The 15,926-nt window shown below is 38.4% G+C and overlaps 1 protein-coding gene across 4 annotated transcripts; it reads right to left on the reverse strand.

Annotated features, from left to right (window-relative positions):
• Positions 1 to 1,404: 1,404 nt before the first annotated feature.
• Positions 1,405 to 14,291, reverse strand: LOC127511085 (gastrula zinc finger protein XlCGF58.1-like). 4 transcript variants are annotated; one of them, XM_051891530.1, is made up of 5 exons: positions 11,576 to 14,291; positions 10,977 to 11,044; positions 10,150 to 10,222; positions 8,548 to 8,936; positions 1,405 to 5,479 (listed from the first exon to the last, which is right to left on the reverse strand). In XM_051891530.1, exons 4-5 carry the CDS (start codon positions 8,891 to 8,893, stop codon positions 3,573 to 3,575), a joined length of 2,253 nt encoding a protein of 750 aa, XP_051747490.1. In that variant the 5' UTR covers positions 8,894 to 8,936; positions 10,150 to 10,222; positions 10,977 to 11,044; positions 11,576 to 14,291; the 3' UTR covers positions 1,405 to 3,572. The 4 variants fall into 4 exon arrangements, with proteins under 4 accessions (XP_051747490.1, XP_051747493.1, XP_051747492.1 ...); XM_051891533.1 differs by having other exon boundaries at positions 10,150 to 11,044; XM_051891532.1 differs by lacking the exon at positions 11,576 to 14,291 and having other exon boundaries at positions 10,977 to 11,164.
• Positions 14,292 to 15,926: the final 1,635 nt, after the last annotated feature.

Consider the following 15,926-nt stretch of genomic DNA (forward strand, 5'->3'; position numbering starts at 1 on the left):
TCCATAGACTCCAAGATCATGATTTTCTGACAAACTGTTCAAAAGTTATTGGCCAAAAGAGCCATTTTTTAGATCTCATGACCTATAGGTGGCGCTGTTCCCAAATTTGGCACGGACCCTCAGATCATGGTTCTGATGAAGTGAACCAATTTTTGTTTCGATTGCTCGAGTTTGGCCGAGATACAGCCTCTGAACCAATTTCGGGTCGACCTCATTAAGTTTGTGACATAACTTTTGAACAAAGATGAATAAAAAAAAAAATCTGTTCATTCATTTCTGTGTGGATCATCTGATCAAAGATTGGACAAATTTTAAAAGGAGTATCGAAAACACTGAAGACTGTACTTTTTAAAAGTGCTACTACTGTAATGGGCAGAGACTTATTGTAAGATGTTGAACGGCATCAGCATGAAGAGATGATCAGGTGTATTAAATTTCATTTTTCTGGGACAAAGACAAAAGTTATAACCTTTAGAAAAGTGAATTTTTGAACTGGTGGTGGCGCTATCATTTTCTCATGTTCCGTTGATAGGGCTGCCATAGATTCCCATTTGGGAAGAAGAAGAAGAAATCTAACAATTACAATAGAGGCTACAGCATATAGATATTGCTAACTCCTTTATATTGTGGATATCTTTGTTTTTGCCATCTGACAACAAAATAAAAAAATATAAAGTCTGCAAAATCTGATAACTGTTAGAAATTGGCCACTGTAATATCAGTGATCCTCACTCTGATTTGTCCACTCAATTATGTAATGATAGAATTATGTATAATCATGTCTTTTATTTCAGTGGGTTTTTTAAGCAGCCAGTTCTACAAAATCACATTTCTTCTAGTAAGATTTTTATTATAATAATGAAATCAATAAATAAATGCAAAGAGGTGGATTCCTGAATTCCATTCCTTTTCATTATGTCCTTTTGAGTGATTTTAATTACTTATTAATCATTTACTAATCAATATTTGTCCAATGTACTATTTATCCTGAATTAAATGACTATGTTTATGAGATCAAAAGTGATTTAACATAATGTGTGTTCATCTATTAAACATGAGGTTTCTCTATAGGCATTTCTCAATAACAAGTACACAAAGTTCAAACTTGTTTGGACTTGGCAAGTTCGACTCAGGAGAACGGACTTCTGAGTATGGGAGGACACAAGTGCGGTGATTCAAATGGTACAGCAGCGTACTTGATAGTGTCTCTCAGGTCGTCAGGCAACTTGTTCATTCATTATCTTCACTGCATGTAAAGTATTTATAACAAAACTACACATAAAACACAACCCTGACTCTTTTCGTTTACATTTTAAAAATATTAAACATATTATTGTGGTTAAGGCATGTGCATTCTCTTATCTTTACTGTAATAAAATGAAATATAAAACACAACACCGTCTCTTTTTGTTAAATGTCAGTTTTAATGATCAATAATAGCCATTATAAAAGTATAAGTAAAAGGTATAAGAAGCTATACAATAAGAAATAAAGCAAACAATTCAGTCAAACGTATAAAGTTAGTGTTCTAATAGGCTACAACGGTAAAGTTAAATAGCCTAAATATATAAAGTTATGAAACTTCACTTTTCTCGGCTGGTAACATGAGCACTGAGCGCCCGGAGATCATATGGATCTCACATCAAATTTTCAAATAGGTGCTATCTTTATCAATAAACCACAAATTTGAGCTTTAAACCAGTACATTCTCACCTGAAAAACTCCATATGACAAAATAACAGTAGACTGTTTAAATTACACAGGTTTTTTCCTTTACTATTGCCACTTGCTGGTTAGTGCGAGATGCATTCTGGGATACCTGGCTGTCTCAAGTCCACATAAGTGACCTCTAGATGCATCCTCAATAAAAGGGGTGGATTAAGAACACATCTGGGGATTTTAACTGTACTTGGCTTGGGCAGTGACTGATGACATTTCACATGTCCACAAGTACAGACAAGGACGCATATTGAGAAACGGCTCATGTCTACAAGGGCTTACACCGTTCAGGCATAACATTATGAGCACTGACTATCTCTTTATCAGGTGACCTGTTAGTGGGTGGGATATATTAGGCAGCAAGTGGACATTTTGTCCTCAAAGTTGATGTGTTAGAAGCGTAAGGATTTGAGCGAGTTTGACAAGGGCTAAATTGAGATGGCTAGACGACTGGGTCAGAGCATCTCCAAAACTGCATCCCTTGTGGGGTGTTCCCGGTCTGCAGTGGTCAGTATCTATCAAAAGTGGTCCAAGGAAGGAACAGTGGTGAACCGGTGACAGGGTCATGGGCGGCCAAGGCTCATTGATGCACGTGGAGAGCGAAGGCTGGCCCGTGTGGTCCGATCCAACAGACGAGTTACTGTAGCTCAAATTGCTCCAGAAGTTAATTCTGGTTCTGATAGAAAGGTGTCAGAATACACAGTGCATCAGTTTGTTGCGTATGGGGCTGCATAGACGCAGACCAGTCAGGGTGCCCATGCGGACCCCTGTCCACCGCCAAAAGAGCCAACAGTGGACACGTGAGCATCAGAACTGGACCACAGAGCAATGGAAGAAGGTGGCCTGGTCTGATAAATCACGTTTTCTTTTACATCACGTGGATGGCCGGGTGCATGTGCGTCGCTTACCTGGGGAACACATGGCACCAGCAGGCAAGCCGCCGGAGGCGGTGTGATGCTTTGGGCAATGTACTGCTGGGAAACCTTGGGTCCTGCCGGGAAACCTTGGGTCCTGCCATCCATGTGGATGTTACTTTGACAAGTACCACCTACCTAAGCATTGTTGCAGACCATGTACAACCTTTAATGGAAACGGTATTCCCTGGTGGCTGTGGCCTCTTTCAGCAGGATAATGTGCCCTGCCACAAAGCAAAAATGGTTCAGGAATAATTTGAGGAGCACAACAATGAGTTTGAGGTTGTTGACTTGGCCTCCAAATTCCCCAGATCTCAATCCAATCGACCATCTTTGGGATGTGCTGAACAAACAAGTCCGATCCATGGAGGCCCCACCTCGCAACTTAAAGGATCTGCTTATGTTCAAAAGTTTGGGAACCATTGGTTCTTAATACTGTGTGTGATTACCTGGATGATCTACGACTGTTTTTTTTTATGTTTTGTGGTGGTTGTTCATGAGTCCCTTGTTTGTTCTGAGCAGTTAAACTGGCCAATGTTCTTCAGAAAAATCCTCCAGGTTCTGCAGATTCTTCAGTTTTCAATGATTTTTTTTTTTGTTGCATATTTGAACTCTTTCGAGCAGTGACTGTATGATTTTGAGATCCATCTTTTCACACTGAGGATGATTGAGGAACTCAAACACAACTATTCAAAAGGGTTCAAACATTCACTGATTCTCCAGAAGGAAACATGATGCATTAAGAGCCAGGGATGTAAACTTTTTGAATTTGAAGATCAAGGTAAATTGTACTTAATTTGTCATCCGGGAAACATGCAAGCATCTTCTGTTGCTTCTGAAGGGCAGTGCTAAATATATATAAAAAAAGTTTCTACAGATGGTAGACAACATGGGATTTTCGACAATATATGGGTTATTATGGTCATTTTGTGCCTTCCGTCAGCAAATGGTAGGTTGATCTCCAGCGTGAATTCTCAAGTGGAGTTTAAATTGTCCTTTATAATTGAAACTTTTTCCACACTGTTGGCAGGGGAAAGGCTTCTCTCCAGTGTGAATTCTCATGTGGACATTAAACTGTCCTTTTTGAGTGAATCCTTTTCCACAGTGCTGACAGGTGAAAGGCTTCTCTCCAGTGTGAATTCTCAGGTGTTGTTTAAGGACTCCTTTTCGGTTGAAACTTTTTCCACAATGTTGGCAGGTGAAAGGTTTCTCTCCAGTGTGAATTCTCATATGGTCTTCAAAGTGTCCTTTTTGAGTGAATCCTTTTCCACAGTGCTGGCAGGTGAAAGGGTATGTATAAGGCTTCTCTCCAGTGTGAGTTCTCATGTGGACTTCAAATTGTCCTTTTTGAGTGAATCCTTTCCCACAGTGCTGACAGGTGTAAGGCTTCTCTCCAGTGTGAATTCTCAGGTGTTGTTTAAGGACTCCTTTTCGGTTGAAACTTTTTCCACACTGTTGGCAGGTGAAAGGTTTCTCTCCAGTGTGAATTCTCATGTGATCTTCAAAGTGTCCTTTTTGAGTGAATCCTTTTCCACACTGTTGGCAAGTGTAAGGCTTCTCTCCAGTATGAATTCTCATGTGGACTTCATACTGTCCTTTTTGAGTGAATCCTTTTCCACACTGCTGGCAGGTAAAAGGGTATGTACAAGACTTCTCTCCAGAGTGGATTTTCAAGTGGAGTTTAAGGTGTCCTTTATGATTGAAGCTCTTTCCACACTGAGGGCATGTGTAAGGCTTCTCTCCAGTGTGAATTCTCATGTGTTGTTTAAGGCTTCCTTTGCGGCTGAAACTTTTTCCACACTGTTGGCAGGTGAAAGGTTTCTCTCCAGTGTGAATCCTTGTGTGGTCTTCAAAGTGTCCTTTTTGAGCAAATCCTTTTCCACAGTGCTGGCAAGTGTAAGGCTTCTCTCCAGTGTGAATTCTCATGTGGTCTTCAAAGTGTCCTTTTTGAGTGAATCCTTTTCCACACTGCTGGCAGGTGAAAGGGTATGTGTAAGGCTTCTCTCCAGTGTGAATTCTCATGTGGACTTCAAACTGTCCTTTTTGAGTGAATCCTTTTCCACACTGCTGACATGTGAAAGGCTTCTCTCCAGTGTGAATTCTCATGTGTTGTTTAAGGACTCCTTTTCGGTTGAAACTTTTTCCACACAGTTGGCAGGTGAAAGGTTTCTCTCCAGTGTGAATTCTCATGTGATCTTCAAAGTGTCCTTTTTGAGTGAATCCTTTTCCACAGTGCTGGCAGATGTAAGGCTTCTCTCCAGAGTGAATTCTCGTGTGGACTTCATACTGTCCTTTTTGAGTGAATCCTTTTCCACACTGAGGGCATGTGTAAGGCTTCTCTCCAGTGTGAATTCTCAGGTGTTGTTTAAGGATTCCTTTTCGGTTGAAACTTTTCCCACACTGTTTGCAGGTGAAAGGTTTCTCTCCAGTGTGAATTCTTATGTGGTCTTCAAAGTGTCCTTTTTGAGTGAATCCTTTTCCACACTGCTGGCAGGTAAAAGGGTATGTACAAGACTTCTCTCCAGTGTGAATTCTCATGTGGTCTTCAAAGTGTTCCATTTGATTGAAACCCTTTCCACACTGAGGCCATGCATAAGGCTTCTCTCCAGTGTGAACTCTCATGTGGGCTTCAAGGTTTCTTTTTCTACTGAAACTCTTTCCACACTGTTGGCAGATTAAGTTATTTTTAGTCCCAGCCTTTTGAGCTCTTTTTTGTGAGGAAGTATTTACAGTCTGCGAGCAACTGAAAGTTTTTTCTCCAGTTATGAAATCATGATGATTCTTATATTGGTCTTTCTCTTCGATTTCATCAAGTACTTCAGTCTCCTTTTTCAGTGCCATCAGGTCTAAAAGAGACAATACAAGTTAACCCCACTTTAATGGCACAAAGCAAATGACATCAAAACATTTATACATGTAAAAACCAACATAAAAGTAGATCTTATACTAAATTAATGTAAGACATGTTAATTAAGAATCATTCTCAATATTGTTAACTCTTTACTTGATTTAGGGCATGGTTAAAACTTTTATTTAAAAAAACCCATTTTGACCCAGGAGATCTGGTCAATTATAGACTGATACGATGCCCTAAAAGTATGTACTCTTTTTGTGAATAAAAAGTAGATACTTTTGAGTGTGTAGCAAAAGAGAGGACAAGCTTTGGGACATACTATCTCATCATTCAATTGTGTCTTTGCTCTCTGTCGCATCCTGTCTCTGTAAACTGGCCTGTCAATCATCTTAAATCCTCCACATTTCATTTCATTTCCTACCGTATCGGAGAGAAATGCAGTAGCACGTTGATCTGCAGTTGCGGGTCTTTCATGTGGAGACTCTCCTCATATTAATGCATAACGATGCATTTAAAAGTTAATGGCGAAATGGATCTTTATAAAAGTCCACATTGTTATTGCAGATGAAATATAACACGAAAAACATTAAAAAAAATTTTTTTATAAGGTTAAACTGATTATTAGTCACTCAAGCCTTTATCTAAATCTCTCACAGTCAGTCGTACCTATCCGCCAAGTTTTGTAGTTTAACAATTTTTACTCGTATTTGTAGTTCTGAATTGAATCCTCCTCCAAAGGGCAATGGGTTGTGGACAATCTTAGCCTTTATAGTGTGCACGGATCCACACTTCTAAAATCTACCAGAAATAGTAGACCATCTGGGGACTTTTGGCATACTCTTTTCAACATACTATTACTTTTTGGTACACACTTATTTTAATATCACATACTATTTAGGATGGATTATATGGACATTGGGACTCAGTGTGATTTTCTAGTTCAGGGGTAGCCAACCCTGTTTCTGGTGGGCTACCTTCCCGCATTCTTCAGTTCCAACCCTGCTCCATCACACTTAACTGTTATACCATGAACACCTTAATTAGCTGGTTAAGGTGTGTTTGACGGGGTTGGAGCTAAACTCTGCAGGATAGTAGCCCTCGAGGAGCAGGATTGGAGACCCCTGTTCTAGGGGTTAAGACACTTTCTGACATGCCTGACAGTCCCTCTGAGCCGAAATAAACTAATATCCCAGAGTATATAGTTACTCCAGTAACTCAAACACACAGAATGAACAGACATGCTGTGCTGAGAGAACCGATGAGAATAAGCAGCTGATACTGAACATGCGTGTACAACCGAACGTACAGTTCTCAAATCACCAGTACAGAACCGAGAACTGTTTCTTTCGGACGCGTTCGATACTGAGAACCGATGAGCTGAGCATGTGTGTAATTTCTTCAGAAGGATGAACATGTTGGAAACATGTTTATCACACAATTACTGTAGGCCTATTATTTTAAAGATTGGAAACACGATGAATGGACTGTAAAACTGTCAAACCATACATTTGTTTGATTTATCAATAGTGCATGATATTTTCAGGAGCAGTTTATTTCATTTCTAAGTAAGATTAAATAAATCCGTAAACTTTTGCCATGGTGTTTAAAGGAACACTCCACTTTTTTTGAAAATAGGCTCATTTTCCAACTCCCCTAGAGTTAAACAGTTGAGTTTTACCGTTTTCGAATCCATTCAGCTGATCTCCGGGTCTGGCGGTACCACTTTTAGCATAGCTTAGCATAGATCATTGAATCTGATGAGACCAATAGCATCTCGCTCAAAAATGACCAAAGAGTTTCGATATTTTTCCTATTTAAAACTTGACTCTTCTGTAGTTACATCGTGTACTAAGACCGACGGAAAATGAAAAGTTGCGATTTTCTAGACCGATATGGCTAGGAACTATACTCTCATTAATAATCAAGGAACTTTGCTGCCGTACCATGGGTGCAGCAGGCGCAATGATATTACGCATTATTTAGTCCTGTATCGCTCTTCTCTCCTCCGCATCTCACTAACACGCCAGTGGGCGGGGCTAACGTTAAAATGATGAAGTAGGCATTGATTTTTTCTGTGGAGGCGGAGTTTCACTATAAATAGGCACATTACAGGATGAGTTGTTCACTAGCCTTGGTTACAATAAAAGCCGTTTTTGGACTAACAAGGAAGTTTTCAGTTTTGAAACTTACAGGATATTCTGATGTTGACCTTTACATCTCAAAAGCTCAAGGCAAATATGATTTTTCAGTCCCTGACCGCTTTGAATAAACTACATAAGCAATTTTAATATTTCGAATTAATGCAGGCCCTGACATTTAAAAAGGCAAAAACAATATTACCACTATAGACAGTCACATCTAATTGTTATATTGTAAAAACATGATATAATTTAAAACATTTAAAATGTTTACTTTAAAATCATATTATACAGGCATCTGTGTAACACATTTATTGATATGAAATTGATATTTTTGTGCAAAACATACAAAAGATGTTTTTAAATTTAAATAAAGTTAAGCTCAATCAACAGCATTTGTAGCAATATTGTTTTACAATATATAAACTTACTTTAAAAGGTTACAGCTTGGAACATAAAATTTAAGTTAATGGGATCAAATTTTGTAGGCTATAGTTTCAGCCATCAAGCACTGAACTGGACTAGTAATAGTATGAACACAAAGAGTCTGAGTTCAGTTCAAACTGTTTATAATGATGCTACAGGAAGAGTTCATCTGACAAGAGCTGCACATTCTGACTACCAAGGTTGAGTTTATTTGTTCATTCACATGATCTTCTGAAGAAGCAAGTTGTAATATTATGTTTTTGTTGTTTATCTAAATAATCTCATATCGTCATTCCAGTTTACCGGTGTTCATTCACTCTTCAGCTTCAGCTCAAACAGCAATGCCTGACTGTGATTATTTAAAACAATCATATTCCTTTATACTCTCTACCTGCCAGAGATTTTTGTTTATTTGCCAGCACCAGCATTTATGATCATTTTCACCATTGGACAAATTTAATAAGGATCTTTGAGAATCTTTGAGAATGAAACCAACCTGTTTGTTCCTCAGTTTCTTCATGTTTCACTGTGAATGTTTCTTCAATCTTCACGTCTTTACTCTCCTCTTTAATAAACGCCATCTTTGTTTGTTCCTCAATATCTTCCGGTTTCAAACTGAATACTTCTTCAATCTTCATGTCTTCACTCTCTTCTTTAATAAACTCCATATTTGTTTGTTCCTCAGTTTCTTCATGTTTCACTCTGAATACTTCTTCAATCTTCACGTCTTCACTCTCCTCTTTAATAAACGCCATCTTTGTTTGTTCCTCAGTATCTTCCGGTTTCAAACTGAATACTTCTTCAATCTTCATGTCTTCACTCTCCTCTTTAATAAATGCCATCTGTATAGTAGTACTTCACCAGGAGTTTTTCTGTGTGTTTGTCCTGTTTAAGATGAGAATAATTAACAGAAAGAAAAATAAATCCAAGCTACAGCTCCATAGTTCAGTAGTCAGCGCACTGGTAAGGGAGTCAGAGTGAGAATTAATGGCCTTAAACGACCTGATTATTAAAAAACTAATTAGCAATAAACATTAATAACAGAATGCAAATTACAAATACATTTTTATTATTGACATTTTCTATTTATTTGAAGCTTATATTTAATACTACACTTTCATGAAAACATTTGCAGTTGTTTTGTAAACGTTCTCATTACACATTAATTGTGTTTGTTGTTCTCGTTCATTTACACTGTTTTGAGTAGCTTGTGACGTCAGCGTGCGATGATTCGAATCAGTGAATCGTTTTGCGAAACAACTGATTCAAATGACTCGGAGTTACAAAGAGTTCAGTTTCTCCATCACTACCTGACAGTAACTGAATTTGTGTTTATGATAAACCGATTCACAATACAGAGAGCGAAATAAGATGCACTTTATTACTTCTGTTTTCTGTTACAACAATAATGTTCAGTTATGTTAGATAAAGTAATACAATGTTAAATTCAATAATAACTAAGCAATCTTACGTCGCTTGTGAAACTATAAAAATGCCTTAATAGTTTTTATCGATTTAAACACGGTAAAATGCTTAAAAACAAACCTTTCTTGAGCCAAATCCCAACACATGCAGGAGCGCGGCGCAGCCTTATGACATCACGTATGCAGACCAAAATAAAAGTCCTTTATATACAAAAATCGGATATGCAGGAGGGGGCACAATTGTGCTAAAATAATTTTTTCTAGCAAATTTTCAAATGTAATTTAATTAATATAGACATATCCAATTTATAAGAAAGAAAAATCAAAAGTGAGATCTCTTAAACAGCTCAGATGTTTCTACTAGACAAAAATAAGGTTACTTTAACATCAAATGGAGACTTTTGCTTGAGCTTGAACCGCTATTGAACTGCATAATTATTTCATTAAAAATGTATTCTTATAGAAACTTCCTTATGTGTGATTTATACAAGTATAAGACTTATAAGTATTACAAATAAATTATTTTTATCCTTTAATATTATAATGATGTACCAACTGTGGTTCCCTGTATAGTTTACAATATTAGTTGAGAGATATTTTTTAGGCAGACACCATGGCTGCCAGAATGTGTATTTTGGCCAGTCCGCAACCAAATTCAGGGCAGCACCACTAACCCTGAATGAAGCTGAGGAAAAGGCGGAGTAGGAGGACATTCGAGACATATTCATCAGAGGAGATCATCTGAGTCTGAAAGGGCAAATTGAAAAAGTGAGTTATTTCAATATCACAGAATATCTAGAAATCAACAATATATTATTATTATAAGTATGGAAGATGACAAATGAATTCCTCAACCTACACAACTGTACAATTAGCTGCCTTATTCAGCTTAACATTAACTGTACAGCACCACAATCGACTCAGATAGGGGTAACAGCGTTAATAATTCTCATAGCTGGTAACATGTGATGACTGTGGCATGAGTTCACCTAAAAAGGGGCATTGCAAGTTTTATTTGAGTGAAATCTCGGTAACAGGATGTCAATCCAGATTATAAATTGTATTTTCTTTATAAAGCAGACTGCTGAGAGGAAGGCTGTGACAGAGCGGATTGACATAACTGGAGTCTCAGAAGACAACGGAAACCTCGCTCTCCTCTGCAGCGATTTCCAGAAATTCAGCATCCCACAGAAAATGTACAATGGAAGGGTGGACGATTTAATTGCCCAAATCCCAACAACATTAAAAATCCAGCATATACACAAACGTGTGCTGGATGTGGAGTTCGCAGATTCAGAGAGCTAAATACTAGTAAAATAACAGCAGTTTTAACTTAGTAGTAGTGTGTCAATAGTACTGTTTGTCAGTTTGGTGTTTTAATTCATGTCTGTTATGTCTGCTTGTTTATTGTTTATATAATAGTGTTTTAGTTCTCTTAAAATAAATTTGCGTTCAGGACATTAATCTGATGTTTTTGCACACAAATACATTTAAAAGTTACCTCAGTTGTTAATCATGTCCAACAGCGGAGCCCATGCTAGCGTTAGCACCAGCTACATTTGGCATTTCCTGCCGGAGGAAACAAAAATCCTTGTTTTCAATTCAATACAGAAAAATAAGTTTTTTGCTGTACAACTAAATTCTTTATGACACTGACGTAACCTAGACCTATAGTTTGACTAGTTTACAATATCTGACAGGATAGTCCTTGTAAGAACTATGCTTTAAAAATCATTTTCTAGGCCGATAGTGCCTTGCAACCATGGAGACATTTGTGAGAGGCGCTGCACAGTATCATTGCGCCTGCTGCAGCCATGGTACGGCAGCAAAGTTCCTTGATCATTACACCAGAATGAGAGTATAGTTCCTAGCCATATCGGCCTAGAAAATCGCAACTTTTCATTTTCCGTCGGTCTTAGTACATGATGTAACTACAGAAGAGTCAAGTTTTAAATAAGAAAAATATCGAAACTCTTTGATCATTTTTAAGGAGATGCTAACGGTCTAATCAGATTCAATGAACTATGCTAAGCTATGCTAAAAGTGGTACCACCAGACCCGGAGATTGGCTGAATGGATTCGAAAACGGTAAAACTCAACTGTTTAACTCTAGGGGAGTTGGAAAATGAGCCTATTTTCAAAAAAAGTGGAGTGTTCCTTTAAGGGTACTGTGAATCTCTCAGAAATTTGGTGCCCTGAGGCACCAAAGGCCCAATGCCCCTTTTTCTTGCATCGTTTGCACTTGGTACAGTCTCTGACTGTATGGTCCTCAGTTCCACAGATCCAGCAGTCCAGTCTGAGAGAATTCCCTCCAGCCCTGTTGGAGTATCCACCACCTCGCCCTCTTCTACCTCCTGTCTGTTGAGGAGGGGGCGCAAAAGAACTGCTTGCACTAAGGCCCGCTGCAATTCCCTGTCGCTCATTCTTTGCCATTTGCTGTTCTTCCGCATGCAAAGCATGTGTCAGGACAGTGGCTATCCGTCCACTCCCCCATTCAGTGTAACTGGATTTTACAGCTTGTGCAATTTATTTTCTCAGTCCATCGAGGAAATACATCTCCAGAAAACACTCCCATATGCCTGGTTGATTTCCTCTGTTGTCGGGTTCTGGCAAGCCGCTGTACTTGTTGAATGTCTCGTAGAGTCGATTGTAATAGTCCTGAACAGACTCCTTTCTGTTTTGGCAGCAGCTAATAAGCTTTGCTATGTCCACACGCAATGGGAATGCTGCCTTTATGGCGTTTGCTAGGTCATTGACTGCAATACGGTACGGCCTATTAGACGCATCATCCCAGTCTATGTGTGCTCTCCAAAAATCTTCTGTTGCTATTGGCAGCTTTCCACTCACTTTGTGCCAATTTGTAGCCCCCAATTTCACTAACAGGAGCCTTCTTAGTTCCTGCACAGTGGGGCTGAACTCCTGGCAGAATATGATCAGTTCAGTAGAAAATTTGTGACTTGAGTCAACAGGGCTCGGCAGGTGAGCCATTGCCTCTTTCATGTCATTCACGGTCCATATTCTAAAGTCCATTTCTGGCCCATCGGGTCCCGAAACTTCTTTCATTGTCCTTATGCTCTTATCTTCCTGTTTTACTTGATATCTTATCCTTTTTTTCAATGGAGGAACCTTGCATTCCTCCTCTAATTCGACTCCTTCCTTGGGGATTGGAGGAATCACATCAGGGTCTTCATTTCCGTCCTTTTGCACAAGGGGACGGGAAGTGGAGGGTCGTGGATCTTGGTCTTGTCTAAGCTCTGCTTCCGTACAAGGCTCTGTTAGTCTTCTCAGTGGAGAGCAGTCGAGGTCAGGGTTCAGGGGTTGCAGCACAGCCACTGGATAGTGAGGGTACGGCAGTGATGCATGTAAAGAAACACAAGCATCAAATGGGTTAGTAGGTTCATGTGGTGCAGTTGCTTTTTCTGCACATTTTTCATTTTTCCTTCCTTTTTTTATACCTACATGCCAACTTTTTCATCATCACTCTTCTTATCTTCTTATCTGCCTCCTCCAGCCAACAGTTCACTGTCTGCTCACATTTTCCACACGTTTCACACAACACCCTTTCTGCTTTTTGCTTCCCTCTTCCACCGATTGCTTTACAACCCGTAGTCTTGTGACACTCAATGTTCCCTCTCTCGGAAAATGTCTACATCTTGCATGCATCTTTCTTCATATAATCTTCTCATTTGACAGAAAACCGGTGTATCATGTTTGTCAAGCTTGCTCTGGGACAACCCCATATTGGTTGTCTTTATGGTTTTCTTCTGGCTTGCCTAAATAATCTGTTGGATGTCTCCCAAAAGATCTGACCTTTCACCTGAAATCGGACAGGTAGAGCTCTTAGACAGACCCCGGGCCGCACTCAGCTAATTCTGGTTCCCCCTGGAATCGTTCAACAGACATGGTTTCAATTTTACTGCAGTTGCTTTTTTTTCTTGTTCCTACCCAAGAAACATCTTAACCACACTGTTAAGCCCAGGACACACTGCACAATGTTTGGCTGTCCCAGACAAAAGACTGCCATTGGTAAACAGTCGTGGTGATTTCTGTGATCGTGGCTCTTTAACAGTGGTCCTATGTCATACACTGAGAGAGGTTCAAAGATGTCCGTTTTCCTGGTCTTGCGACCAAAGATAGCCTACGATCATTTTCTGACTGTGTGACAGAAATTTAGCAGGATCAACACACAGTCAATAAAAATGCAACATGAAATCAATGCGACATGGTGCTAAAACTTAAAACTGCTTACCTCAAGCTCTTTTCACTTCTTCTTTCGCCGCTTCCTTTTTTTTTTTGCACACATAAAAACTATAACTGCCAAAGTGTGATTCAACATGGTCTTTTTGTGCATGCTGATGACATTTTATTTTTCTATAGAAACTTTCATCTTAGCCTACGAGTCAATAGGTGTCATCATTGTGCAGTCTACATGCATGTTGTACCCAAGTTTAATAGATCCATGTCACACAGTGTGATTTGTAATGATCTTATAGGATTATTAAAATCGTGTAATGTATCCAGGGCTTTAAACCACAGAGCTGTCTTAACCAATATGGTTTATCCTTTTTTACCAAATCTTTAGTATGATTTTTCTACGTAATTTAATTTGGCTCTTACCAGAGAAATTTGATGCCACTCAGGTTTGTTTGCTGATTTCAGTGGTGTCCCTCTTGGACCCTGGCAATCTGCCTCTCATAAGTCCAAGATGATCAGTCACTGTCTGCTCTCGGGTCCAAAACAAGGAATTCCACTTTCTGACACCAAATTTTGGTGGCAAATAAAACAATATCACTGCATAAGAGACAAACACATCCAATTGTCAAAGGTTTTATTTCTTGTAAGAAAGGTCAGACAGTCATACAGAGACAAAGTTGCTACAGAGTGTGTGACAACGAAGAAAGGGCCTCCTCCTACTGCTATATCTCTATAAAGGTCTCAAAGTAGAATGCCAGTTGTTGCACATACATCTTTTTCTTTAGACCCCAATGCCCTAAACTTCATCTTACTTTTCTCAGTTACTATCCCTTGAAGCAATTCTAAGTAATGCAAACATAACACTATGTTTCATAAGCATCCTAACACATTGTGGAAGAAAAAAACTTTTTATTGATTTTGCATGGTTTTACTCATATGCTTATGGAACATTGTGTCATTTTTCTGTACTGCTTAGAAAGGCAGGGTGTTGTTAACTCTGCTCGACTGTTGTTGTACTCACATTGAACATATCTGCCAAGACCTTCTCTGGTAGACCTGCAGACACACAACAGCAATAGAGAAACACTCCTTGATGAGCTGAAGCTTCCTGTTAGGGCTTGATCCTAGAGCTGCCTCTGTGCCATTGAACAAGAAACAGCAGATTCCCAGAAGATCCTAAAAACCCTCTCTGAAGGAAAGCCTGTGTAAAATCTGAAATCATCATTTGAGAGACGAAATCAATCTATGTGTATGTGCCATTTATACACAATACCCTCACAAAAAGTATGTATATTTGTAATGATAGTTATAATAATAATTTCTTATATTTAGAGTTATTAACAATAACAATGTATTTCAATTATTTACCATCCTCCATATCACTTTTGAAACAATTTGGTCGCTTGTGCGTCCTTTTCTTGATCATTTGGGAGTCTCCATCAGTTTCAACATTAGAGAGCTCCTCAGCACGCTTCAAGTATTTCAGGGCTTTTTGATAATTTGCCAAAAGACAAAATTATGATTGAATGATCATGTATATGGAAGCCAGTATTGTTGTGTACTTGCTTTAGATTGCAGTGTTGTTGCCACTCATTTATAACACTAACAATCTAAATTAAACATAAAAAAATTAATAAATATGAATATAAAAAACAGATGAAAAGGCAGGTCTAAATTTTCACTTGTTGCAGAGCTTAAAAGGATAATTCATCCAAAAATTAATTTCATCATTTACCGGCCCTCATGTCGTTTCAAACCTGTAAGACTTTCATTCATCTCTGGAACACAAATGAAGATATTTTTGATGAAATCTGAGAGATTTTTGTCCCTCCATAGACAGCTATGCAACTGACAATTTAACACTTAAAAAAGCTCATAAAGAGATGAACTGAGCGGTTCAGTCCCTATTTTCTGAAGAGACTTGATTGCTTTATATGATGACCAGACAGTCACTTTTAAAATGTATTTCACTACAGATTACAAAATACATGCTTTTTAATTTGTAACATATTTTGTTAGATTACCCAAGTTTTGTTACTAAATCTAAACACTTTAGAATACTAATATGTAACACAAAAAAAAAGGTAAGCGAGTTTTTATCTCACAATTCTGAATTTTTTGTTAGAATTGCGTGATATAAAGTTGCAATTGCGAGTTATAAAGTCAGAATTTTGAGTTATAAACTTGCAATTTACCAGAAAAGTCAGAATTGCAAGAAAAGAAGTCAGAATTGAGATATAAACTCATAAAAAAAGTC

Source organism: Ctenopharyngodon idella, chromosome 4 (assembly GCF_019924925.1).
Source record: "Ctenopharyngodon idella isolate HZGC_01 chromosome 4, HZGC01, whole genome shotgun sequence".
Lineage (NCBI taxonomy): Eukaryota > Metazoa > Chordata > Actinopteri > Cypriniformes > Xenocyprididae > Ctenopharyngodon > Ctenopharyngodon idella.

Excerpts from the sequence above, each read along its gene's own strand:
- LOC127511085 (XM_051891530.1), bottom strand. The coding sequence starts at position 8,893 with ATGGCATTTATTAAAGAGGAGAGTGAAGACATGAAGATTGAAGAAGTA. Across the intron at positions 5,480-8,547 it reads AGAAACTGAGGAACAAACAG|ACCTGATGGCACTGAAAAAG; the intron begins GTTGGTTTCATT and ends TGTCTCTTTTAG.